The sequence below is a fragment of the Cheilinus undulatus genome, linkage group 12 (genome assembly GCF_018320785.1).
Source record: "Cheilinus undulatus linkage group 12, ASM1832078v1, whole genome shotgun sequence".
Classification (NCBI taxonomy): Eukaryota; Metazoa; Chordata; class Actinopteri; order Labriformes; family Labridae; genus Cheilinus; species Cheilinus undulatus.
This window is the reverse complement of record NC_054876.1, coordinates 31,393,928-31,420,764: the sequence shown is the minus strand read 5'-3', so window position 1 is coordinate 31,420,764 and position 26,837 is coordinate 31,393,928. Positions and strand designations below refer to the sequence as shown.

The following is a 26,837-nucleotide window of genomic DNA, read 5'->3' as shown; positions in this document are numbered from 1 at the left end:
CATGAAATACTTCTAATTAGAAAGCAGGATCAGCCTCTGATCCCAAACAATCTCAGTGAAGCAGTACAAGAAAGAGAAACATTTAAAGAGCTTATCCTGATTGTTTAAAATGGTCTTAAACAGTAAGGTTTCATTATTTGTTAAAGCTTAGAAGAGTAGGAAGCTTAGTTACCTTCTTATTTTTAAACAGTTTGACACTTTATTACACACAAAACCAGCTTTTATTGACTAAGGATGCACAAAACAAGTCAGTGTGATAAGAACTTCATACATTAAAAAGACAGTTTTGGGAATGACTGACAATATTGGTTGAAGACACAAAGCCATACCAATTAACTTTGGGCTAGCAAGATTAATTGCATTAATCATGGTTCACAATTACGGCACTATTTATTTTTATTGCAGTTAATTGCAATGGATGCAATTTGAATGTAGTTTTAAAAGGGTTCTGGCTGCAGACCATTCATCATTCATGAAAAACACATCTCAAACATTACAAACTGAGCAACATTTCATAAATAAAACAGAAAAAGATCAAAGATCTAATATGGGAATATATTATGTATGGATGTAGTTGCACAAACGGTACCTCACATTAGCTACAGTAACCAATGTAGCCAAGATAGCTTAAGCAACGTGAGCTTTAGCATATCTAAAGCTAATGTAGCTCCATGGATAACATAGCTTGCATATCTTCTTTGTAAGCTTTGCTTTAGCTATGTCAGCTATATAGCTCCATTGCTACATTAGCTCCATTATCAATAGCTAATTTGGCTTAAACATGAGATTTAGCAAACATAGCAAAAGCTGAGGTTGATACAGAACTTACATAGCTGCTTTGTGAGTTTAGTTTCAGCTCTGTAGTTCTGTTATCTACGTTGCTTCCTAATTGAGCTACATAATACATGCTTCCTGCAGTTGAATGTTTTTCCTGGAAGAGCTTTTTCCTGTAAGCAGACTGTTTACTCTGCTTCATTAAACTTTTTATTTTGCAGGTCAGGTTTTTAACTTTTGGTATTCTTACCCTTACCTTAACCCTAAACAGAAGTTTGATCCGATTTTACTTCAAAAGTTTTGCCTCTCAGATGAATGGTCTGTGAGAGTGGCCATCTGAAATTAACGGTCTGCAGCTAGACTGTCTCTGTATTCTCAGTGCTAATGTGCTCCCATAGCTTAATGAATGAGAATGTGCAAATCATAATCAATATTGAAAAAACATCACACATGTAGCTGTGGGTGGCCTGGTCAGTTATTTTATTTATCTTCTTCTGTCCATCAGCACTTCAAACCCCAGGGCTATTAACTGTGTAAATATCATGAAAACATAAACATGGAGCTCCATAGTATGAACAAATCAGTCCAAACTTTATTCAGCCATGGCCGTCACTTCTTCACAGACCAAAGCATGCCACTATGAGAGAAAATAGCAAACAGTGACATCTGACTTCATGGAAAGATCTATCTACGAGTCTAATGTACCCGTCAGTTTAATGACATGCTGCTTTCCTCATACATGTGTTCCACTCTTGTAGCTGTTGCTAGTCATGATGGTGGCTTTATCTCTGGCTCGGCAAACATCATCAGCTCACTAAAGCCTTCTTCTTCTACAAGTTTTGTTTCATGCAGGCTTATCTTCTCCACTCTGATGTCAATACAAATGGCATGTGCTAATCGCTGCTAACTGCTAATGTAATTTATGGTATTAAGTATAATCATCTAGTAATTTCTCAAGAATAAGGTAGTTATTACCTAGTAATTACTTGGAATTTTACCAAGTAATAACTTGGAAATATGGTAATATTAAAGAAGTATTTGCCTAGTAATAAGGTATTAATAACTCCTCATAATATTGTGGAAACTTCCTATTATTAGTGGGAATTTACCAAGTAATTCCTTGGAAATAAGATGATAGTTTATCTATATTAGTTCCTTGATAATTCCAAAGTAAGTAGAAAGTAATCTTTATTTTGGCCCACTAAATTAAAGTGAGTTCTTCCTGGTTCATTTTAAAGTAACTTTCAGTTTACTTCTGATAGTCTTCATTTACATTTTCTTAAAAAAAAAAACTTCCTGCGTAATTCATGATTTGTTTTTGTAGTTTCTGCATATCAGCCCCTTAAATTAAGGTGAGTCCTTTCCCCATAGTTTCCATGTAATTTTTAGATAGTTTCTTTATACTTTCCTTCAAAATGTAAATGTACATTTTTAGGTAATTTCTGAAAACATTTCTTAACAATTTACAAAGTATGTATATAGAAAGACTGTCTTCTTATTTCTAAGAAATTACTCGGTAAAATACCAACTAATTACCTGGGAATTGCCACATTATTACAAGGGTTAGGGTAAGGGTAAAACAACAACTAGTTACCATTATGTTGCTTCTAACATCCAAGTTATTACTGGGTAAAAACAACCTTATTCTTGAGATTATATTATATAATTAGATGTATTACTATCAAATTACCAGATAAATACTCTGAAATTACTCACAAAATAACATGTGCTTACTAAACTAACGTGTTACTGACATTTCTATGATGACCTCATCAATCAGAGACATTTCTGTGACACTCTAGGATCGTGGGTACTGTAGTGCTTTGAATGGGAACTTTACTTCTTAAACCACACTGCTGAGCTCCATGAAAGCAAGTCTGAATCCAAACAGGAAGTCAGCTTCCCTCAGTTTAAGACAGCAGAAAAATACAAAATGACACAAAATGCAAAATATTGGAATTTCAAAATGCTATAGAACGGATGGGATTAATCACAATTAACTACAGAAATTCTGAGAATCCCAGTACATTTTTAAAAAATCTTTTGACAGCCCTAAAAATCTGATAAGTCCTTGTAAAAAGAAATTAACACATTTACTACTGTAAATTTTTGAAAAGGGCCTTGAATATTTCCCAAAAGGACATAACAGTCCGGCTAACTGAATAATGATACGAACATGTGCCTCACTGTGCAATCTGAAAGGGTTTTTATTACATACAGTTGAAATGCTGCTCACGTCTGGTCACAACAAGGCAACGAAAGGCTTAAATTTATCAATCCTACAAGGCGCCATGCTCCAGGAAGAGAACAAAGAAAAAAATGTGAGGCTAAATGTGTGTGTCTGAGTGTGTGTGGCCTCGAGTGGCCCGATCAATACAGCATTGTGCTGAGTTTGCAGCCTGCCTGATGAATTCCTGCACAAATAAACATTCAGCTCATAGCACACATTCACTTGGCACTGAGACACACAAACGCAGAAGATGGTGCCACGAGCCCCAGGAGCTGAGCTGACAACATGATTGATTACAAGTGCAGGCGCTCTTTGTTTCACCATCGGTAATCAGGACAAAGGCGAGTGGAAGCTATGCGAGTGTGAGTGTCTGCAGGTTGTTGAACAAAAACCTGTTACTGAGGGAATGAGTCTGAGATGAAACCCAGACGAGGAAACATTAAGGTAAAGGTAGAGGTGAAGGTGAGGATGCTACGCCCTCCTGGAGAAAGCACCCACCCCGACAGGTTGGCGTCCATCACTGTCACGCCTCGTCACATCCCTCCTGAAGGCCGACTTCGATCTCCTCCAACCTCTGCGCCATGGACAACACCAGCATTTTCATCTAGGGGAGAGGGAGGAGAGGTCAGGGTGAGGATGTGAAGATGAACAGCAAGCTCAGTGTGGCAGACAAAAAAGCAGAAAGTAAGGGTGTAAAAGGCAGGATAAGAAGGAGCATAAACAGGGAAGGAGGAAATGGACAGGTGGGAAATGAAGGGAGCAGCAGGAAGCAGTGAGGAGGAAAGAAAGGAGGAGTAGAGATAATTGGAAAAAGGGGAGGAAGAAGGGGGGAAGAGAGGGGGAATGACGAAACCCAGAGGGGCAGTGGTCAGGGATGGATGGGTATGAAGTGGGGGAGAGAGAGTGGGAGAGGGGAGGGGTAGGGGAAGAACAGGTCAGCGAGTGTACAAGATAAAAAACCCAAACAAGTGTCTACCAGTCAGTCGGTCAGACAGACAGACAGAATACATTAACGATGGCGGCGGGGTGACAAGCACCTTCGTCAGATCCAGTAAAGCTGAAGACAAAGAGACCTCTTGAGTGCGAGACTGAGTATCATTTAAAATATTCATACAGGTTACCATCCCCAATTTGAGCTTAAACAACTTTATAGGATACCTTACTTTAAAGGCATAGGTGTGTTTGCCTACAAAATCCTTTTCCTCATTTAATGCAATGAGTAAAGGCACACCTGAATACTTTTTATCTCCTTACAACAAAATCATCAACAATTTTTCCTAATATCAAAGCTGCTGTGAGGGCTTTTTACTGGTTATGAAGAAGACTGAAAGTAATACTGACACCTTCTTATGACCTACAAAAGGAACTAGACTATCAGGATATATCCACAGCTGTGTAATGCTTTATAATGGCTGAAACTGCTGCTGCCGCAGGGAAGACATCAGAAATGCGATTTATAATATCAAGCTGCACTAACAGCCTTTGATTAAAGATTTTCAATGAATTCAGCAATGTAGTTTGTCATCTATTTGCTTTGAGACATTTATATAAAAACCCTGTCTGTCAATTTACAGTGTTTTTTTTTTGCGGGACAGCGAGGCACAGCAGGACAGGAGCTCTAAATATGCATATGGTCATGCATGCACACATACACAGCGCTTCAAACTATTCACAATCACAATCTCAGAATTGCTGTTAATTTTTATTAAACTCCCCATTTCAAAATCTCACTGCTTTGCATTCAAAACTGTTTTTGTTTCATTTTGGATTTTTGGATTCTTAAACTAATGGCAATTGACTGCCTGTCTTGAAAGAGATCTGCTTTATGTTGAAATAACTAAGGAGCTTCTAGTAGACTGACAACATGGACTTAACCACAGAAAATAATTTGCTATGGATTGAGAAGAAAGATGCCGCTGTCAAACAAAACAAGCTCAGATTTGGACAGACATGCCTAACTTTACAATTCCTTTTGATTTTACTAAGATGTTTCATAGAAAAGTCTTGCTGCAGATCAATATTTCACTGACTCGCCATGTAACAGGAAGTTGTTTCAACTCTCATTTACAACTTATAATTTGCTTCAAAATTTACATGTATGATCAAGGTCTGCCCTGGACCAGTTACATTTCTAAATTCGACATGCCCTAATGGTCCCTAGCGGTAGGAAGTAGCAAAATCTCAGATCTTCTTTAAATGTTCTGTTTTGATATCAGTCCTGGCCTTAATCTGGCATTTGCTTGACAGCAACAAAGAGGCTATTAAGATTCTCACAGGTGGGGATAAAACAGAAAGCTCAAGCAACACTCATAGTTCAGAGAACAACACTATTAGACTGACGTGTTTCGGCTTATAGCCTTCATCAGGAACATCCAGGGCTGCAAGTAGAAACACGCTGCACAAATTATTATTCTCTACAAATGTTGCTGAAGCTTTCTGTTTCCTTCAAGACTTTATTCATCCTCCATGCACCTTGGTAGTTGGTGAAGTTGTGCCAGATGTACATAATCCAGAGCTACAGGATTCTAAAAGGTGTCTAATAACTTAAATTATGTAATTAGATTAAATTATGACCACATTGTACATTGTATAGGTAGTACTGGCTGTCAAGCAATAGGTGCTGGATAAGTTTGGAAGTTATGCTGAGTCAAGGACTAATACCAAAAACACAAAATTTAAAGATCTGATCTTGCTTGGAGTTTCTACTTCTTCCTCCCAGCCATTAGGGCATATGTAGTATTTAGAAATGTGACAGGTTTTAAGGGCAGACTTGGTCATACATGTAAACTTTGAAGCAAATTATACAATGCAAATTAAGAGTTGAAACAACTTCCTGTTACATGGCAAGTCAGTTAATTATTTGTAATCTTCAGTGAGACTTCTCAATGAACCGTGTCAGTCATATCAAAAGGAAATGTACAATAATGTAGGCATTTCTATGTACATCTGAGCCTGTTTGTTCAAGAGTTAGAGGAGTGAACAGAGGTCAAAACTGAGGCAATCGATACCACAAGTTTCTCAGTCCTACAGACCCCTTAGCATCCAGCATCGTCTATCCAGATCAAAGGATGAAAAGGAGACAAGAATCTCGAACTGAGCTAAGAGGCTAGCTGAGCACAACATACTAAGAAATTCTAATTTTGCCATAAACTTTTCATGCTGTTCATTGAAATAGTGATATACTATCAATCTGAATAAACTTTGTAGGGTGAGCAACCAAGTGAAAACGTGTTGTTCAGGAATGGGCCTGTTCTATTGAATGGCTCTTTAATGTGAGCCATGGTAGGTAGCTGCCATTTGAGTGCCAGTTTCCTTTCCATCCTTTTTTGTTATTTAATCCACATTAAAAAAGCCAAACTGGTATCAAATGAGGAGCTGTTTGGCAGTCAAACAACCAGCTCTACTGAGCTGAGCTAAAAGATCTTGATGTCTTAAATGGGTACATGAGTAAGATCAGAGCTGAATAAGGTAAAACATGGCAAAACTGTACTTAACCAAAGAGACCACTTTGTGAAAACACTAAATTCATGAGTGTTCATCCAGGTATTAGATTGGTTTTCTAATTCCTGCCTGCTTAGAAAAACCAAGGTGGAACATGCACATCAGTGGATAAGGTGCAGGATCCGACTGAAGAGCATGTGGGCTCAAAACCTCACTCAAATGTATTTGCTAATAAAAGCCTGATAAGGGACCTCCTTGGTGTGCGGACCTTCTCTCCTTATCATCTAATCCCTGCCTGCTGCCATTTCACTGGGATTGTTTTTCAATGACCTCTTTGGTCACATTTCTCTATGCAGAAATCACTTCCTGTCACCTAAGGGGAGTTCTACTCTGCTGTATAACATCATCTGCAAAAATCCTACCAGTCAAGCCAATAAAAAGCAGCTAACTGGGGTGCAGGTGGCCTAGTGGTTTAAGGTACGCCCCATGTAGGCGGACAGCCGGGTTCGAATCCAGCCTGAGGCCCTTTACTACGTGTCTCTCGCCAGCTCTCGTCCCCGTTTCTGACTCACTCACTTCATTCACTGTCCTTCTCTATCGAATAAAGGCACAAAAATGTCCAAAATAAATCTTAAAAAAAAAAAAAAAAAAAAAGCTGCCTGCTGTTCATAGTGGCCACTGTGTTGCCACAACAACAGAGTTTGGGGCAGACTGTTGAGCCTTCAGCAACTGTAAGGCAAAGGTGTTAGGATGTTTAAAATCATTCTTTAGAGAGATAAGATAAACCTTGCAATAATGTAAAATCACAGCTCAGAAGAAGTAACTTCCACTAGACAGGAGTGCTCTGACAAAAATCTAATCTGTAAATGTTTTTAGGCTGGGAGTTATTGTGCCCATGAAGTTTGGTGAGAACTGGCATAGCACTTTACAGCTGTGATTAATTATTTGTTTACTAGTGCCAAAAGACTGTTCAACTTTGACTTGTGATCACAGCCTTGCCCTATGGCAAAAAGTCAGTCAGATAAAGAATGGCAAAATAGAAGCCAACTAAACAATCCCAGTTTCACGTGAAACACCAACAAAGACTTGCACGTTTTGACAAGAAGCCAGCTCTATGAAACGTGCTGTTGTGTCTTGCCTACTGCCTGACCTAGAAATAAAACATAATCAAATGACATTTTTGAGTGCTGACTCTTCCGTTTCTTCTAATCAGATGAAGCTTTTTTGGACACATTTGTTAAAATGTAAAACTTCTGAAAAGGCGAAAAACATGAAAATGAAAATCTTTGACTCATTTCCTGTTCATTTTTCACCATGACAATGACAGACTGTTTTGGTTATCTGGACCAAGATTTTCATGCTTGCTCAAACCTGAGTTTGGGATCAGTTTTAGGGGTGCTGCTGAGCCATTTTGCAAAGCACCTGCACCAGTTTTGGTTTTTTTTTTTCTAGAACATGACAGCCCTCAAATTAGCTTTTCATTTTTAGAAAACAATTCCTTCAAATTCAATTGGGCTTTCACACCTGTTGGTGGTTGGGCCCCGATAATTTTAACAGGGAGCCACAGAAACTCTTCACAACTGATGTCAAGGACTAGAAACCATTTTATTTGTTTGATAAAAGACTTGGGAAAAAAAAACTGTTTTTGCCATTTTTAACAGTTCTCTGTGTTTTATTTATGCTGCCCCTGGCATTCATTTAGAACACACAGTATTTGTTTTCATTGTTTTGCAGATGACTAGCATATCTATATTCCTTTGAAAACAAATTCTCCTTCTATGAGAGCCTTGCTTATCTGGCTTTAAGATCAAATTCAGGATGGAGTTAAATCTACAAAATTTCCCTCCGAAAAAAAACACAATGTCCTTACTTACTGTGCTAGGTTTAGATATAAAGATACATTTTGAATTTATGTCTTAGATATCAAATCCCAAAAAGTTATCTCCTAAAACTGAAAGGTACAATACGTTGAATTTTGACCAAAGATGTCTACATGAGTTTAAAAAATGACAAAAACTTTCACTGTCAAATATTAACAATGGTTTTCAAATTCAGAGAAATCATACATTTTATAGTTGCAGTGAGACGTGTCTTTTGTGCCATTTGCTATGACAGAGGCACCATGAAGGACACAACATATCAATCCTTGGCGTAAATACCTGAGGTTTCATAAGAGAAGGGGAATTGCTACTGGAAAGTGCTGTTCTGTTGCTGTACCTCATTCACGTTTTATGCTTATTGTGGAAGACCATGACTTTTCTCTGCCCTCAGTTGTAGACCCTGTCCCTGGTGCGAAATATGTTTTATTATGCATTAGTTGTGTTTTGATGTTGTCAGTAGTCCCTGTGGTTCTTTTGGTCATGTTTCTGGTGTATTTTCTTTTTCCTGAGACACATTTGCACCATGGGTGAAATTATCAACTGAGTTAGAGAAGTTGTCTGTTTCTTTAGGTGCTCCTAATGGATCTATAGTGTGTACACTTCATCAGTATGCATTGTCCTGTTATGAGGCTGACTTAGAGGAGACACGCCTTGCCACAGATTTTTAAGAGTTACTGATGCTCTGTCATATTGTAAAATATTTAACACCTTTAGAAGTGTTATGTTTATATATGAGTTTAATTAACATGTGCAATTCTGCTGTTTATTTTACTTTATTCTAGGAGTGTGACTTTACCTGAACAAACTGCTGTACTTGTATATTCTCTTGTAGTTATTGCCAATAAGGGAGGATCATATTCTACTGTACAACTTATCAGTAGCTACTCAGTATTCAGTACTTAAAGTAAACTTTAAATTAAAGACCTTTCATCAATATTTGAGTAGATTTATAGATCCGTATTTTAACTTCTACCTAAGTGAATTTTAACCAGAGTAACCTCACTTTTGCTTGAGTACATTAGGTGTGGATTTTTTCCACCTCTGTTTGCAGAGGCTTGTGGCACAAACCGTGAAGGTTACTTTTAACTGCTTTCAACAGTTTTTAAAATAATTTTCAGAGGCCTAACTAAATCCAGACACTTAGCAAAAGGAAACAGAGATAAATGTTGGGGCTTTTATACTTTTAATCACAAAGGAAGACAGTGGATAGAGTTGGAAACAGGGATGAGAGAGTGGGGTAGTGACATGCAGAAAAGGATCCACTTGAAACTGGGCCACCTGTGTAAATGGAGTGCGACCTAACCACAAGGCCATCTGCACCCTGAAATACATCATTTGAAAAGGCAGAAACCTCGAGGAGAACTAAACTCTGAGGGGTATAGGTATTTGTACCTATCAAAAATATACTGATCTCTTTGAGAGTTTCATCCAGAAAAATGTGACACTACTTCCACTCACCGCAAAAGTAACTAAAGAATTTTAAGGACTCAGCATCAAAGTTTGAAAGTGACATTAGGCTCTTTTTGTCAAAAATGGAAATAGGGTTGCAAATTATTTATATTGTCGAGTAAATAAATACACTACGGACAATATAGACATGCATTTCCTCATTTTCTTCTTGTACTTTTTTGGAAAAAAGTCTACACGCACATCCAAACCAAGGTGGGCAGGTGCTGAGCAGAAAAAAACACTGGCAAAGAACAGAAAGATGTGTGCCAGACGTCTTTATGTTCTTGAACATTTTCCCCACTCCATTGAGGATTTGTAAATCAAATCCATAAGCGTTTATTTGTTTGGTTTTTTGTACATGTATTTCTTATGCCTGTCCACTAGTGTATGATTCAAAATAAACCACTACTACTAGTACATGAGTCTGTGACGATATGACAATAAAGAAAAAGCTCTCACGCAAATATAAACCACTGAATCACTGGTTTAGCTTGGTCTTATAGCACAAACTATTCTACGTGTATTTATTTGAGGATAGAGTTTCACAGTTTGTTTATCTCACGGTAAAAAAAAAGTTTGCAAAATATGGCAACTTAAGGCAAAGGATTGGCTGCCAATTTCCTAAAGCGATTGGCAATGTCAACCTGGATATTATTGCTGTCAAGCCCTGTTTTTTGTAAAGAAAATGTACTTCCCAAGCTTGCAAAACAGCTCCGGGCCCAGAGTGAAAAGAACTGATGGAAATAAATGAAAGCTGAAGCTTGAAGTGTATGCCAACAGACAATCAAGGAAAACTGATTTTAAATCTTGTTACAATATGCAAATGACCAATGCTGAATGGCGGCTATAAGACCACCACTAACATTAATACCAGCAATGTGCAGAGTCAGATTAACCTTCAAAACCAGTGGTAACCTACATATGAGGAAAACACGAAGAAAAGCTTGCTTGGTTTCCTATACATTGCCCTAATATACCCCTTGTCTGACGGCACGTGCAGCAACTTTATGACAGTAAAAACGTGAGTTTTAAGTCCTAACATGAAGTAAAGAGTCAGTGCACGCAGTAATGTAGTTCTTCTAGTAGGTCATACATGTTAAACAGAGGAGTGAAGATAATATCAGGCTGCTTTAACTGTCACTTTGACAGTTTCAGGACAGCAAAAAAGGTGAGCTTTGAGGCCTAACATGAACTAAAGAGTCACTACACGCAGTACTGTAGCTTCTTTTTTCTATCAAATAAAGGCACAAAAATGCCCAAAATAAATCTTACCAAAAAAAAAAAAAAAAAAGCAGCTTCCTGTTCATAATGGCCACTGCGATGCCACAACAGCAGGGTTTGGAGCAGACTGTTGAGCTTTCAGCAACTGTAAGGCAAAGGTGTTAGGATGTTTAAAATCATTCTTTAGAGAGATAAGATAAACCTTGCAATAATGTAAGAATCACCGCTCAGAAGAAGTAACTTCCACTAGACAGGAGTGCTCTGACAAAAATCTAATCTATAAATGTTTTTAGGCTGGGAGAGTTATTGAACCTGTGAAGTTTGGTTAGTATTGACAAACCCCTAACAGCTGTGATTAATTATTTGTTTACTAGTGCCAAAAGACTGTTCAAACTTTGACTTGTAATCACAGCCTTGCCCTATTGCAAAAAGTCAGTCAGATAAAGAATGGCAAAATAGAAGCCAACTAAACAATCCCAGTTTCACGTGAAACACCAACAAAGACTTGCACGTTTTGACAAGAAGCCAGCTCTATAAACGTGCTGTGTTGTCCTGTCTACTGCCTGACCTAGAAATAAAATATAATCAAATGACATTTTTGAGTGCTGACTCTTCGGTTTCTTCTAATCAGATGAAGCTTTTTTGGACAAATTTGTTAAAATGTAAAACTTCTGAAAAGGCGAAAAACATGGAAATGCAATCTTTGACTCATTTCCTGTTCATTTTTCACCATGACAATGACAGACTGTTTTGGTTATCTGGACCAAGATTTTCATGCTTGCTCAAACCTGAGTTTGGGATCAGTTTTAGGGGTGCTGCTGAGCCATTTTGCAAAGCACCTGCACCAGTTTTGGGGGTTTTTTTCTAGAACATGACAGCCCTCAACTTAGCTTTTCATTTTTAGAAAACAATTCCTTCAAATTCAATTGGGCTTTAACACCTGTTGGTGGTTGGGCCCCGATAATTTTAACAGGGAACCACAGAAACTCTTCACAACTGATGTCAAGGACTAGAAACCATTTTATTTGTTTGATAAAAGACTTGGGAAAAAAAAAACTGTTTTTGCCATTTTTAACAGTTCTCTGTGTTTTATTTATGCTGCCCCTGGCATTCATTTAGAACACACAGTATTTGTTTTCATTGTTTTGCAGATGACTAGCATATCTATATTCCTTTGAAAACAAATTCTCCTTCTATGAGAGCCTTGCTTAACTGGCTTTACGATCAAATTCAGGATGGAGTTAAATCTACAAAATTTCCCTCCGAAAAAAAACACAATGTCCTTACTTACTGTGCTAGGTTTAGATATAAAGATACATTTTGAATTTATGTCTTAGATATCAAATCCCAAAAAGTTATCTCCTAAAACTGAAAGGTACAATACGTTGAATTTTGACCAAAGATGTCTACATGAGTTTAAAAAATGACAAAAACTTTCACTGTCAAATATTAACAATGGTTTTCAAATTCAGAGAAATCATACATTTTATAGTTGCAGTGAGACGTGTCTTTTGTGCCATTTGCTATGACAGAGGCACCATGAAGGACACAACATATCAATCCTTGGCGTAAATACCTGAGGTTTCATAAGAGAAGGGGAATTGCTACTGGAAAGTGCTGTTCTGTTGCTGTACCTCATTCACGTTTTATGCTTATTGTGGAAGACCATGACTTTTCTCTGCCCTCAGTTGTAGACCCTGTCCCTGGTGCGAAATATGTTTTATTATGCATTAGTTGTGTTTGATGTTGTCAGTAGTCCCTGTGGTTCTTTTGGTCATGTTTCTGGTGTATTTTCTTTTTCCTGAGACACATTTGCACCATGGGTGAAATTATCAACTGAGTTAGAGAAGTTGTCTGTTTCTTTAGGTGCTCCTAATGGATCTATAGTGTGTACACTTCATCAGTATGCATTGTCCTGTTATGAGGCTGACTTAGAGGAGACACGCCTTGCCACAGATTTTTAAGAGTTACTGATGCTCTGTCATATTGTAAAATATTTAACACCTTTAGAAGTGTTATGTTTATATATGAGTTTAATTAACATTTGCAATTCTGCTGTTTATTTTACTTTATTCTAGGAGTGTGACTTTACCTGAACAAACTGCTGTACTTGTATATTCTCTTGTAGTTATTGCCAATAAGGGAGGATCATATTCTACTGTACAACTTATCAGTAGCTACTCAGTATTCAGTACTTAAAGTAAACTTTAAATTAAAGACCTTTCATCAATATTTGAGTAGATTTATAGATCCGTATTTTAACTTCTACCTAAGTGAATTTTAACCAGAGTAACCTCACTTTTGCTTGAGTACATTAGGTGTGGATTTTTTCCACCTCTGTTTGCAGAGGCTTGTGGCACAAACCGTGAAGGTTACTTTTAACTACTTTCAACAGTTTTTAAAATAATTTTCAGAGGCCTAACTAAATCCAGACACTTAGCAAAAGGAAACAGAGATAAATGTTGGGGCTTTTATACTTTTAATCACAAAGGAAGACAGTGGATAGAGTTGGAAACAGGGATGAGAGAGTGGGGTAGTGACATGCAGAAAAGGATCCACTTGAAACTGGGCCACCTGTGTAAATGGAGTGCGACCTAACCACAAGGCCATCTGCACCCTGAAATACATCATTTTAACAGGCAGAAACCTCGAGGAGAACTAAACTCTGAGGGGTATAGGTATTTGTACCTATCAAAAATATACTGATCTCTTTGAGAGTTTCATCCAGAAAAATGTGACACTAATTCCACTCACTGCAAAAGTAACTACAGAATTTTAAGGACTCAGCATCAAAGTTTGAAAGTGACATTAGGCTCTTTTTGTCAAAAATGGAAATAGGGTTGCAAATTATTTATATTGTCGAGTAAATAAATACACTACGGACAATATAGACATGCATTTCCTCATTTTCTTCTTGTACTTTTTTGGAAAAAAGTCTACACGCACATCCAAACCAAGGTGGGCAGGTGCTGAGCAGAAAAAAACACTGGCAAAGAACAGAAAGATGTGTGCAAGACGTCTTTCTGTTCTTGAACTTTTTCCCCACTCCATTGAGGATTTGTAAATCAAATCCAGAAGTGTTCATTTGTTTGGTTTTTTGTACATGTATTTCTTATGCCTGTCCACTAGTGTATGATTCAAAATAAACCACTACTACTAGTACATGAGTCTGTGACGATATGATGATAGAGGAAAAAGCTCTCACGCAAATATAAACCACTGAATCACTGGTTTAGCTTGGTCTTATAGCACAAACTATTCTACGTGTATTTATTTGAGGATAGAGTTTCACAGTTTGTTTATCTCACGGTAAAAAAAATGTTTGCAAAATATGGCAACTTAAGGCAAAGGATTGGCTGCCAATTTCCTAAAGCGATTGGCAATGTCAACCTGGATATTATTGCTGTCAAGCCCTGTTTTTTGTAAAGAAAATGTACTTCCCAAACTTGCAAAACAGCTCCGGGCCCAGAGTGAAAAGAACTGATGGAAATAAATGAAAGCTGAAGCTTGAAGTGTATGCCAACAGACAATCAAGGAAAACTGATTTTAAATCTTGTTACAATATGCAAATGACCAATGCTGAATGGCGGCTATAAGACCACCACTAACATTAATACCAGCAATGTGCAGAGTCAGATTAACCTTCAAAACCAGTGGTAACCTACATATGAGGAAAACACGAAGAAAAGCTTGCTTGGTTTCCTATACATTGCCCTAATATATCCTTTGTCTGACGGCACGTGCAGCAACTTTATGACAGTAAAAACGTGAGTTTTAAGTCCTAACATGAAGTAAAGAGTCAGTGCACGCAGTAATGTAGTTCTTCTAGTAGGTCATACATGTTAAACAGAGGAGTGAAGATAATATCAGGCTGCTTTAACTGTCACTTTGACAGTTTCAGGACAGCAAAAAAGGTGAGCTTTAAGGCCTAACATGAACTAAAGAGTCACTACACGCAGTACTGTAGCTTCTTTTTTCTATCAAATAAAGGCACAAAAATGCCCAAAATAAATCTTACCAAAAAAAAAAAAAAGCAGCTTCCTGTTCATAATGGCCACTGCGTTGCCACAACAGCAGGGTTTGGAGCAGACTGTTGAGCTTTCAGCAACTGTAAGGCAAAGGTGTTAGGATGTTTAAAATCATTCTTTAGAGAGATAAGATAAACCTTGCAATAATGTAAGAATCACCGCTCAGAAGAAGTAACTTCCACTAGACAGGAGTGCTCTGACAAAAATCTAATCTATAAATGTTTTTAGGCTGGGAGAGTTATTGTACCTGTGAAGTTTGGTTAGTATTGACAAACCCCTAACAGCTGTGATTAATTATTTGTTTACTGGTGCCAAAAGACTGTTCAAACTTTGACTTGTAATCACAGCTTTGCCCTATTGCAAAAGTCAGTCAGATAAAGAATGGCAAAATAGATGCCAACTAAACAATCCCAGTTTCACGTGAAACACCAACAAAGACTTGCACGTTTTGACAAGAAGCCAGCTCTATGAAACGTGCTGTGTTGTCCTGTCTACTGCCTGACCGAGAAATAAAACATAATCAAATGACATTTTTGAGTGCTGACTCTTCCGTTTCTTCTAATCAGATGAAGCTTTTTTGGACACATTTGTTAAAATGTAAAACTTCTGAAAAGGCGAAAAACATGGAAATGCAATCTTTGACTCATTTCCTCTTCATTTTTCACCATGACAATGACAGACTGTTTTGGTTATCTGGACCAAGATTTTCATGCTTGCTCAAACCTGAATTTGGGATCAGTTTTAGGGGTGCTGCTGAGCCATTTTGCAAAGCACCTGCACCAGTTTTGGGGGATTTTTTTCTAGCATGTGACAACCCTCAAATTAGCTTTTCATTTTTAGAGAACAATTCCTTCAAATTCAATTGGGCTTTCACACCTGTTGGTGGTTGGGCCCTGATAATTTTAACAGGGAGCCACAGAAACTCTTCACAACTGATGTCAAGGATTAGAAACCATCTTATTTGTTTGATAAAAGACTTGGAAAAAAAAACAGTTGTTGCCATTCTTAACAGTTCTCTGTGTTTTATTTAATGCTGCCCCTGGCATTCATTTAGAACACACAGTATTTGTTTTCATTGTTTTGCAGATAACTAGCATATCTATATTCCTTTGAAAACAAATTCTCCTTCTATGAGAGCCTTGCTTAACTGGCTTGAAGATCAAATTCAGGATGGAGTTAAATCTACAAAATTTCCCTCTGAAAGAAAAAAGCATTTTGAGCTCCTGGGTAGCACTTATCGTGTTCAATAGCCTTATAGTCACTCAACTGTGTCAAAATCAACTGTGGTCTTTTTCACTAAACTTAGCACAAAAAGTAAGGAAATCTGTGTTTGGTAGGGAATTTCTTGGATGTCACAATGCTTCTTGGCAATAAATCTTATACCGTTGTAAAGTCTGTTTATTTCCCTTTTAATGGTGCCACATTTGTAAGAATCAGAATAATTTATTGTCACTGTACACAGGTACAACAAAACTGTACGCAGTTCCATTTGGTGCAATTATCATATATTAATGAAATTTCTCTAGGATATGCTGTTATTCAGTCTGGTAGTTTTGGCCCTTATTGTCCTGAACCGTCTTCCTGAGGGTAGCAGTTGGAACAGGTGATGTGCTGGGTGGGATGAATCGTTCAGGATGCCCAGGGCCTTCCTGTGGCAGCAGGACCTGAACAGCTCCTCTAAGGAAAGGAGAGCACAGCCAGTGATTTTCTGTGCTGTGTTGATGATCCTCTGGAGAGCTGTCTTCTCCCAAGCAGTGCAGCTGGAGAACCACACTGGGATGCAGTATGCCAGTACACTTTTCAATGGAGAATCTGTAAAAAAACACCAGCAGCTCCTCGGCCAGGGCGTTGCTCTTCAGGACCCTCAGGAAGTGGAGTTGCTGCTGTGCCTTTCTCATCAGTGCTGTGGTGTTGGTTTTTCAGGTCAGGTCATTATTCAGGTGCAGGCGCAGGAACTTGAAGTCCGAGACCCCCTATACACTTCCCCGTTGATGTGTATGGGCTGAGGGTCAGATCTGTTTCTCCTGAAGTCCACTATTATTTCTTTAGTCTTTGTTGTGTTGAGGACCAGGTTGTTGATGCTGCACCATGACGACAGTTTTTTTTTTTACCTCATCCTTGTTCGCAGATTCATCTCCCCCTGAGATGAGCCCGACCACTGTCGTGTCGTCTGCGTGCTTCACGATGGAGTTACCTGGGTGGGCGGGGGTGCAGTCTTGTGTAGAGAGTGTAAAGCAGGGGACTCAGTACACATCCTTGTGGGGAGTCGGTGTTGGGGCTGAGTGCTGTGGAGAGGTGGGGCCCTACTCTGAATCTCTGTGGTCGGTTGCTGAGGAAGTCCTTAATCCAGAGGCAGGTGGAATGTGGGAGGCCAAGGTTGTTTAGTTTCGGTACCAGTCTGCTAGGGATGATTGTGTTAAATGCCAAACTAAAGTCAATGAAAAGAAGTCTGGCATAACTGTTTTATTGTTCTAAGTGGGTCAGGGTGCTGTGGAGGGCTATGGCTACGGCGTCCTCTGTTGATCTGTTTTCCCTATATGCGAACTGGTGAGGGTCAAATGTGGGTGGAAGTCCTTGGATGATGTGACTTCTGATCAGTTTCTCGAAGCACTTCATTATAACTGGAGTGACAGCAATTGGCTGGAAGTCGTTTAGGCTGCTGATGGGGGTCTTTTTTGGGACAGGAATAATAGTTGAGGACTTAAGGCAGGATGGGACATTGGCCTGAGCTAAGGACAGGTTGAATATCTTTGAAAGACCCCAGTGAGCTGGTCTGCGCAGTCTTTTAGTACCCTGCCAGGGATACCGTCAGGTCCTGCTGCTTTCCTGGGATTTACTTTCATTAGTACACTCCTCACGTCATGTTCCTCCACCATGAAGGAGTGGCTGGTGTTGGCTGTTGGATAAGATGGAGCTGCTTCTGATGTCTGTTCGAAGTGGGCAAAGAAACAGTTCAGCTCCTCTGCCTGTGCAGCATCACCATCCACAACATTGGGTCTGGGTTTGTAGTTTGTGATGTTCTGGACCCCCTGCCACACCTGCCTTGAGTTGTTGCTCTGGAAGTGGTCCTCAATCTTGTGTTTTGTAGTCCTGTTTGGCCTGTCGGATGCCCCTTTTCAGGTCTGCCCTGGCTACACTGTACAGTTCCATGTCATGGGACCAAAAGGCAATGTTCCTGTTCCTCAGCAGGGTCCTGACCTCTCCTGTCATCCAGTGTTTTTGGTTGGAATACACCTGGATGCGTTGTCCTTGGTGACTGTGTCTGTGCAGTACTGGATGTACGAAAGTACAGATGTTGTGTACTCTTCCAGGTCTTGGGACTCAAAGATGCTCCGGTCTGCATTTTCAAAACAGTCCTGTAGCTGTGAGGAGGCAACATCAGGCCATGTCTTGACAGTTTTTAGGTGAGGGGGTCTCTTTTCCTGAGGGGGATGTAGGCTGGTAACATGAACAGGGATATGTGGTCTGACTGGCCTAGGCGGGGTGATGGTATGGCCCTGTATCCCTCTTTAATGTTGGAGTAGGCTTTATCTAGTAGGTTTTTTCCACGTGTAGCACAGTTTACATGCTGGTGGAACTTGGGAAACACTACTTTTAAGTCTACATGATTGAAATCCCCCACTATTACATGTACTGCCTCTGGATATTTATTTAGCTGGGTGCTGATGGCACTAGGTAGGAGGCTAAGAGCCGAGTTAGCCTTAGCATTGGAAGCTATATACACTGTCGTGATCAGAATAGCCGATGAGAACTCACGGCATAGAAAAAAGGTCTGCATTTGAATGTCAGATATTCTAAGTCTAAAGAACAGTGACTGTCTAAAGTCTTAATTAGTGTTAATAGCCCATCTGTTGCTAATATAAATGTAGACACCCCCACCTCGTTGTTTCTGTGAGTCCTGGTTTCTGTCATGGCGGTGCCGGATGCATCCTGTTAGCTCCACAGCAGTGTCAGGGATTGCTGGCTGAATCCACGACTCCAAGATGATCAGAGCTGAGCTGCCCCTGATGAGTCTGTTCTCTTTCAGCTGTAGCCTCAGCTCATCCATTTTGTTCACAATGGACCTGGCATTGGTGAGAAAAAGGTTGGGGAGCAGGGGTTTGTGTGGTGTTTTCCTTGGCCTCTCCCATGCATCGGCTCTGCAGCCCCTTTTCCGCTTTCTGTCCCGACAACGTCGTTTCCTCTTCTTCGCTGGTATTACGAACCATGGAGAGCCTGGTGTCCTGGCTATGTCCGCTGAAATGTTGTGGGAATGGAGAAACTCTGTTGTAACAGTCCCTACTCTCTGTATTCCAGGTAAAATGAGGTCTTGTTGGCTGTAGGAGATGTTTGCCCGACAGACTGTGGTTGAAACAAAAGAAAAAAACTGACGAAAAGAGACTAAAAGAACACTGAATGGAGGAGCTCTGAGCTGCTGCGTCCATTCACGCTGCCATTTTAGTCACCCGTAAGGGGTGAATAAGATGGTGGTGACACTACCAATTTGGTGTAATAAACAATTGTATCTTTGGAGCCCTGCAGTGTGCGAGACGTCTTTATCTTCTTGAACTTTTTCTCACTCCATTGAGGATTTGTAAATCAAATCCAGAAGTGTTCATTTGTTTGGTTTTTTGTACATGTATTTCTTATGCCTGTCCACTAGTGTATGATTCAAAATAAACCACTACTACTAGTACATGAGTCTGTGAAGATATGACAATAAAGAAAAAGCTCTCACGCAAATATAAACCACTGAATCACTGGTTTAGCTTGGCCTTATAGCACAAACTATTCCACGTGTATTTATTTGAGGATAGTTTCACAGTTTGTTTATCTCATGGTAAAAAAAATGTTTGCAAAATATGGCAACTTATGCTGCCAATTTCCTAAAGCGACTGGCAATGTCAGTTTCTGGAAATTATTGCTGTCAAGCTCTGTTTTTTGTAAAGAAAATTTAATTCTCAAGCTTGCAAAACAGCTCCGGGCCCAGAGTGAAAAGAAATGGTGGAAACAAATGAAAACTGAAGCCTTGAAGTGTATGCCAACGGACAATCAAGGAAAACTGATTTTAAATCTTGTTATAATGTGCCAACGACCAACGCTGAATGGCGGTTATAAGACCACCACTAACATTAATACAATCAATGTGCAGAGTCAGATTAATCTTCAAAACAAGATCTTAAGTATGTCAGAGCTGAGGTGGAGTTAAGTGGTAACCTACATATGAGGAAAGCATGTAGAAAAGCCTGCTTGTTTTTCTATACAGTGTGCTTACACACCCTTTGTCTGACGGCACGTGCAGCAACTTTATGACAGTAAAAACGTGAGTTTTTAGTCCTAACATGAACTAAAGAGTCAGTACATGCAGTAATGTAGTTCTTCTGGCAGGTCATACACGTTAAACAAAGGAGTGAAGATAATATCAGGCTGCTTTAACTGTCACTTGGACGGTTTCCCAGTTAGAAAAAAAAATAAAGGTGTGATGCATTGTGTTTTCCTTCTCTTTTGTTGTTTTGAGCTGTACAGGAAAAATGAACTCATTGCGCAAACTGTGCCAACACATAAACTGACATTTACCCGTCATAATAACTTAAAAAGCAGACTACCTGTTCAGGTGCTCACGTGAGTATTAGTTTTTTTTGTTGTTTTTTTGGCGGGGGTGGGGAGCTGTACTGTACTGTACTGAGCCAACACACACACCAGTGATCATCAACTGGCGGCCTGAGGGCAACATCAGGCCCCCCACAACTTCCCATCCGGCCCTCTGCAGATAACTAACATTCGACAATTTAAGATGTTTTTAAAGATAGATTTTTGGACTTTTATCCCTTTATTGATAGAGGAGGACTGTAGTTCGCATGCTAAACATATTTTTAACAGTCTTATCTTGATTAACGCGGTAGTTTTGCACATTAATTTTCCACGCAAGTCCCTTTGACAGTGCGATTTCCCTTTCTGAGAACCTACACAGAAGATCTGTATCTTCTATGCGTTTTTTGCCAGTTATGACATCATATTAGTATCAAATTCAATAACGGACATCATGAGGGGGCCAGAAATATGTGGTTAAATATTTCAGTCACCAAGGGGCTGATCTCAAAAGGCTAAAGGCTCTGTGAAAGGACATAATATTTTTACAAGAATATGTTAAACAGACCAATATATTGATTTTATTGTAGTTAATTTCAGTGTCTGGCCCCAACAGTGTTTGTTAAGAAAAACATGGCCCTTGTGCAAATGGAGTTGATGATCCCTGACATACACTGACATTTACCCTTCATAATAATCAAAAAGCACGCTACCTGTGCAGCTGCTCACGCGAGCATTTGGTTTTTTCTTCTTTTTTTAATTTTGATTGTTTTGAGCTGTATTTGAAAAATGAACTCATGGCGCAAACTATGCCAACACATACACTGATGTTTACCCTTCATAATAACCACAACAAACGCTACGTGTGCAGGAATTCACGTGAGTATTTGGGTTTTTCTTCTTTTCATTTTGAGCTATACGTCTGTAAGATAAATTGCTGTATAATTAACATCACACCAGCCGAGTCATCATTTATCATCTTCAGAAAGAAATCAGAGATGACTGCCAAATCAAACTAAATGCCATCCTGCTTATCCAGCTACAGCAACAAAGACACTTCATGATCAAAACATGTTTTTCTCTCACAAAGATTCCTCAACATGCTCCTAACACAGCTATTGTCCTTGGTGCAAGAGTGTGGGAGGGCTGGCAGGTGCTCCTGCGCACTACCACCACCTACTGGCCAATTAGTGAACCTTGTGGATTTTCAGACAAAGGGTGATTTAGAGGAACTTTCAGCATCACTGTACTTTTCCAATTGTCAATAAAAACCTTTAATTTCAATAATAATACTTTTATCTGGGGAAAAATAAAGGAAATCTTGAGTGCAAATTAAACCAACATAAGAAAACTGTTTTACATTTTAAAACAAACTGAAAAAATACACATCTTTATTTTATGAAAAGCTAAATTGAAATAAAAAATAAATAACCTTGCAGAATATGGCATGGGGAGATGAGGTAATGTCTGATACAAGCGTCTGACCGTCACAGGAGCGAGGGCTTCCCAGCACTGAGCTGATGTCATCATTACAACAACCTGAGCATTGGTAATCAATGAGAGAGAGCAGCTCTAAAGCAATGTGAGAGCACTGTTGGCACGACAGCTTAACACAGAGATCACTCTCTCCTGCTACAACTGGGTATGTTTTGATATTTTCTGTAGTTTTGTATCATTTTATTTACTCCTACAATTAAAAGTTAAACTTTATCTATATGCTAAGACAGTCATGTTTATTATTATTAGCTGAAAAAATATAAGTCAGTTAGAGGAAGAAAAAAAATGTAATCTCACTGTAATATTCAATGAGGAAAAGCAGACAAAGAAAAGCAGCAGCAATAAATTACCTCTGTCAGTTGTTGTTCAACAGTGCCTCTGTACTCCAGTGTTACCGGCTGCTCTTTGGGGCCCTCTGCTGCCAACATCTGGCTCGCAGAGCCCAGCACATAACTGAAAACAACACACAGTAGGGTATTAGGATGTAAAATAAAGAGGCAAACAAAATTAACATCCACAGTAAGACCGATTAAATTCAATACAAATCACAAATCTTCAGCAGTACATAGGTGGACAATATTTGGCTTTTTGTGAGTCATAATCCACAGTATAGCAATGAATTTCTGTTTCTAAAATCAGTACTGTTTGTCATTTTAAACTAAATTTACTATCTGTATGGTTTACCTTTTGCTATCATGCCAGTTTAATTTAAAGATTGTTTAAAGATATTTATAGCTAATTTGTTTAAATGGAAGAAGAAAAATCAGGGTTGACAAAATTAAGAGTAATTATTGGGTTTCAAAGCCCAGAAAACAGGAAAGAGTGACATTCAAATACATTTTTATTAATTATTAATGCAATAATAATCATGACTATTTGTATAGCTCTTAACAAAATTAAAGTCACAAAGTGCTTTACAAAACATCAAAACCCTACAATAAAAACACAATAAATGAATAAAAAAAGAATTAAAAGAAAAAAGTTTAAAATGAAACACATTTCAACTGGATATTTAAAATAGAAACACCACAACAGTAATAAGATTAAATAATCAAAGACAAACACAGAAGGCATTAGTTGAATTAAGCAATCTATAAAATAAAAAAGGCACTATGAATAAGACAAAATTTACAAGAAGGCCTTTCAGTTAAGATTTGTATGTAAAAGTGATTGAAGAGAAGAAAACGATTAGCCGATCTGAGATCCTCAGGCAGGTCATTCAGAAACCAGGGTATCCAAACGGCAAACGCTCGATCATGGGAACAGAGAGGGGCTTCCTGCCTGAGCATCTCAAGTTGCACACTGGCTGGTAAGAGGAAAGCACCTCAGATATTTACATTTTAGGACTAGACTATGACGTGCTTTAAGAGTAGGAAACTTAACATTAACCCTAAAAGACACTGGCAGTCAGTGTAGGATCATTAAAACAGATGTAACACACACTTATCCTAGCTTTGTTTAAAAGTCTTGCTGCTGAATTTTGCTTCATTTTGAGTCAATTTATTAAATCATGCATTACGCCGATTAAAAGAATATTAAAGTGATCTAAACGTGAAGAGATAAAAGCACGAATTGTTTCTCTAAAGTCAGAGCAGATCTTATCCTGGCAATATTTGTGATAACGACAAGACTAGATGACTCTGTGTGGTTCTCAGATGTGACATTCCTGTACTTAAATACTTGATTTCACTTCATCCAAGTCACCTGACAAAATCATATTACACTGCTAAACTCTTTCAAGATGGAGAAAATGCGTGATCACACAGGTAAAGCACATTTAGCATTTGTGAAAGCCATAATCCGAAGTGTGATCATGAAACTGTTTACTAAAATTACTGTTTGCAATTAGTAATATTACCTCAAGTTAACTCTTACTGTGATTTTCAAGCAGATGTCATGATGATGTCTTGATATAACTTTATTAATGTAAGTCCATGGTTTCATCTTTTAAGATAAAATAGATTAAATTCTGTTACAATAAAAAAACACCATGATGATGTCGACAAAACAGAGCTGTCTCTAGTGAATGAGCATATGCATGCCTTTCAATATGTTGAAATGTTGGTATACATCTCTCCTGATTTATACTCATATTTTATATTAAAGGTTAAAATCATTAATTAGCAGAAAGCATGCTTTAATAACTGTCAACCATTATTTAACATTTCCTCTCGAAAACAATAAAAATCCTGGCCGTGAACACACCTGTCGATGTCTGCAACATTGAGACAAAAAGTGAATCTCTTGTGGTCCATGTTTTTGGGCGTGGAGGAATAAACCATGCCGAGCACAGAGCGGCAGCCTCGACAGGTCAGATCAACGACTAGACTGCAGAGGAAAATTTTAAAAGATATGTAAGTGCACATATAAAAAAACTTACATTTGATTTTTTTACAACATTAAAAATCCCCTTTATTAAAGATGTGGGCAGCTTTAGGCAACTTAGGCTGTTAGGTAAGAGGGGAAATTGTGATTAAAGTGTGGTTATGGTTATCTCATAACGTCATGACAACTGGTGCAATCTCATGCAATCTAACATGCAATACAACAGCTCAACCATAAAGTGAACCTTTACTAAACTATGCCTTATATTGATAGAAAGTACAATTATCAGCTTTCTGACTAAGGCGACAAAACAGGAAATTGTTGATGCTTTATAAAAGTAACATTTAAGGTAGAGCTGTTGCACTGGATAGTATAATATGCAAAGATGGCCACAACATTGTAGCTGATTGGTGTATTTAACAGTAGGTTAATACAGGATAGGATGTTGGACTTGAATCCTACATTACTTAATCATGCTCCTAAAAAGAGTCACTCTGTACTGTGCTTTTCGTACGAGTGGAACATTTTATTACCAACATAATAGTTTCTATGGCTTGGGTAGTTTATGATGCTGGGGTTGGCAAATTATGTTTAACCTGGCGACATGAAGCATGTGATTGGGGTGGTACAGGGAGTTGAATTTACTTTAATTTAAAAAAAATTTAATTTTACTTCAGTGACCTGGTGGCAATATCATTTGAATTGGATACCCTAAAAATTTTGATGAAACATGATCAGCTTGTAAATTAAGATTCATTCAACCCCATTTCCTTATAGAAACCCCTGCCTATTAAAAGATTTTAAACTGGTCAGATTAACATTAGTGTCTCTTGGATCAGGGTGTCCAAACTTTTTCCACTGAGGGCCACACCCCATAAAGAAATATATAAGGATTGAGGGGGTCCTCTGTATACCTCACCTTGAGGATATTAAAGTTGGTAGAACCAACCTATGCTTAAAATATGCTTTGTGATTGGGTATGCTTAAATGGCTAGCAAATGGATGACGAGCCAAATAATTAATTTATTATTAATTAATTTAGTCAAAAACTGTCAAATCAATGCATTTTACTTGTGAAAATATTTGTTTAATGTGGGCCATATTTTGTTTTATTGTAAGGCCAATCCAAAATGGACTGCATTCGGCCCCCAGGAGATAATTTGGACACCCCTGTTTTAGATGTATGTTGTACAGAGAAACAAGATTTTTACATTTAAGAAAATTTTGAAAAGATATTCACATGAGGGCTGCCACCGTTGTATAAAGCTCTTGGGGTAATGATGTCAAATGGTCGTACTGTTCCTTTCCCCACATATCCTATTCACTTTAATCTATCTTTGTATTACTGTGCTCTCATTACACAACATATATACACATATATATTTCTTATGTTTAAAAAACATAGAGAGAAATCTTGTGTGTTTCTTTGTAGGACATACAAATGAAAGACACTGATGTCAATCTGTTAAACTCATAACATGCAGGGTCCTTTTTAAAAGTTGGGACACTGTGTGTCAGAAGCCCACGTTTGATTTAACATAGTACAAAGTAAACATTTCAACTGCTGAAACCGCAAATTTTCGTTGTTTTGTTAAATTGCATGCTCGTTTTAAATTTTAAATTTTGAAGCCAACAACACATCTTAAAAAAAAAATTGGCAAACGTAGCAAGAAAAAAACGGAAGATGTTGTTAAAGACTGAAAACAAAAGATACCCTATGGGACATCTCATTATTTGTGGGGTTATAAAGAGCAATTCTACATTAAAACATCAGAAGTTTTTTGTGGTATTTCTATGCCCAAGTAACTGAACGTATTGGACTTTTGCTTGAAGAATCATCATGACATTTTACTGTGCACAGCTTTCATACCAGGCAGCTCGTTTGCTAATTTCACACAGGCGATTCTCCTTTCCAACGATGACATTATCAGTGACCCCTGAGACCAAAACAACAAAAGTATGTCATAAGCATGAAATACATGAGTAAACCGTGCATTTCAAACTACATTAGCAGAAAAAAATATCCAGATACGTAATAAATTTAACAGAACAAAGGTACTGAGGTTACTAATCGTTCTAGTAATGTATTTCACATTTTAAAGGTGCAGGAGAAGCTAACAGTTTAACAGCAGACCCACTTTTCAGTCTTATCTGATTTTGTCCGTCTTCACTTCCATCCCAGGACTCTGAATCTCCAATAGGCAGCTTACACTTCCCACAGATGAAAACTACAGGTCCGTCGTCAACGTCCTCTTCCTCTTCAACATGACCAAACAACTTTTCTTCGACGACGGTTGAGTCTACACTGTACGTTTCAAATGTGGCATTTACATTCTTTTGGCGATGTTTTAACGGGTTTTCTCTCGACGCCATGTCTACGACTTTCTCAAAACAAGCTGCTTCAAAGTTACGCGGGCGGTTGGC

At 38.4% G+C, this 26,837-nt stretch overlaps 1 protein-coding gene across 2 annotated transcripts; it reads right to left on the bottom strand.

Annotated features, from left to right (window-relative positions):
* Positions 1 to 220: 220 nt before the first annotated feature.
* On the bottom strand, positions 221 to 26,837 carry mis18a (MIS18 kinetochore protein A). 2 transcript variants are annotated; one of them, XM_041800534.1, is made up of 6 exons: positions 26,552 to 26,837; positions 26,284 to 26,350; positions 24,294 to 24,416; positions 22,439 to 22,541; positions 3,503 to 3,608; positions 221 to 1,411 (listed from the first exon to the last, which is right to left on the bottom strand). In XM_041800534.1, the coding sequence occupies exons 1-5, from the start codon at positions 26,784 to 26,786 to the stop codon at positions 3,528 to 3,530; spliced, it is 609 nt and encodes a 202-aa protein (XP_041656468.1). In that variant the 5' UTR covers positions 26,787 to 26,837; the 3' UTR covers positions 221 to 1,411; positions 3,503 to 3,527. The 2 variants fall into 2 exon arrangements, with proteins under 2 accessions (XP_041656468.1, XP_041656467.1); XM_041800533.1 differs by lacking the exon at positions 221 to 1,411 and having other exon boundaries at positions 2,966 to 3,608.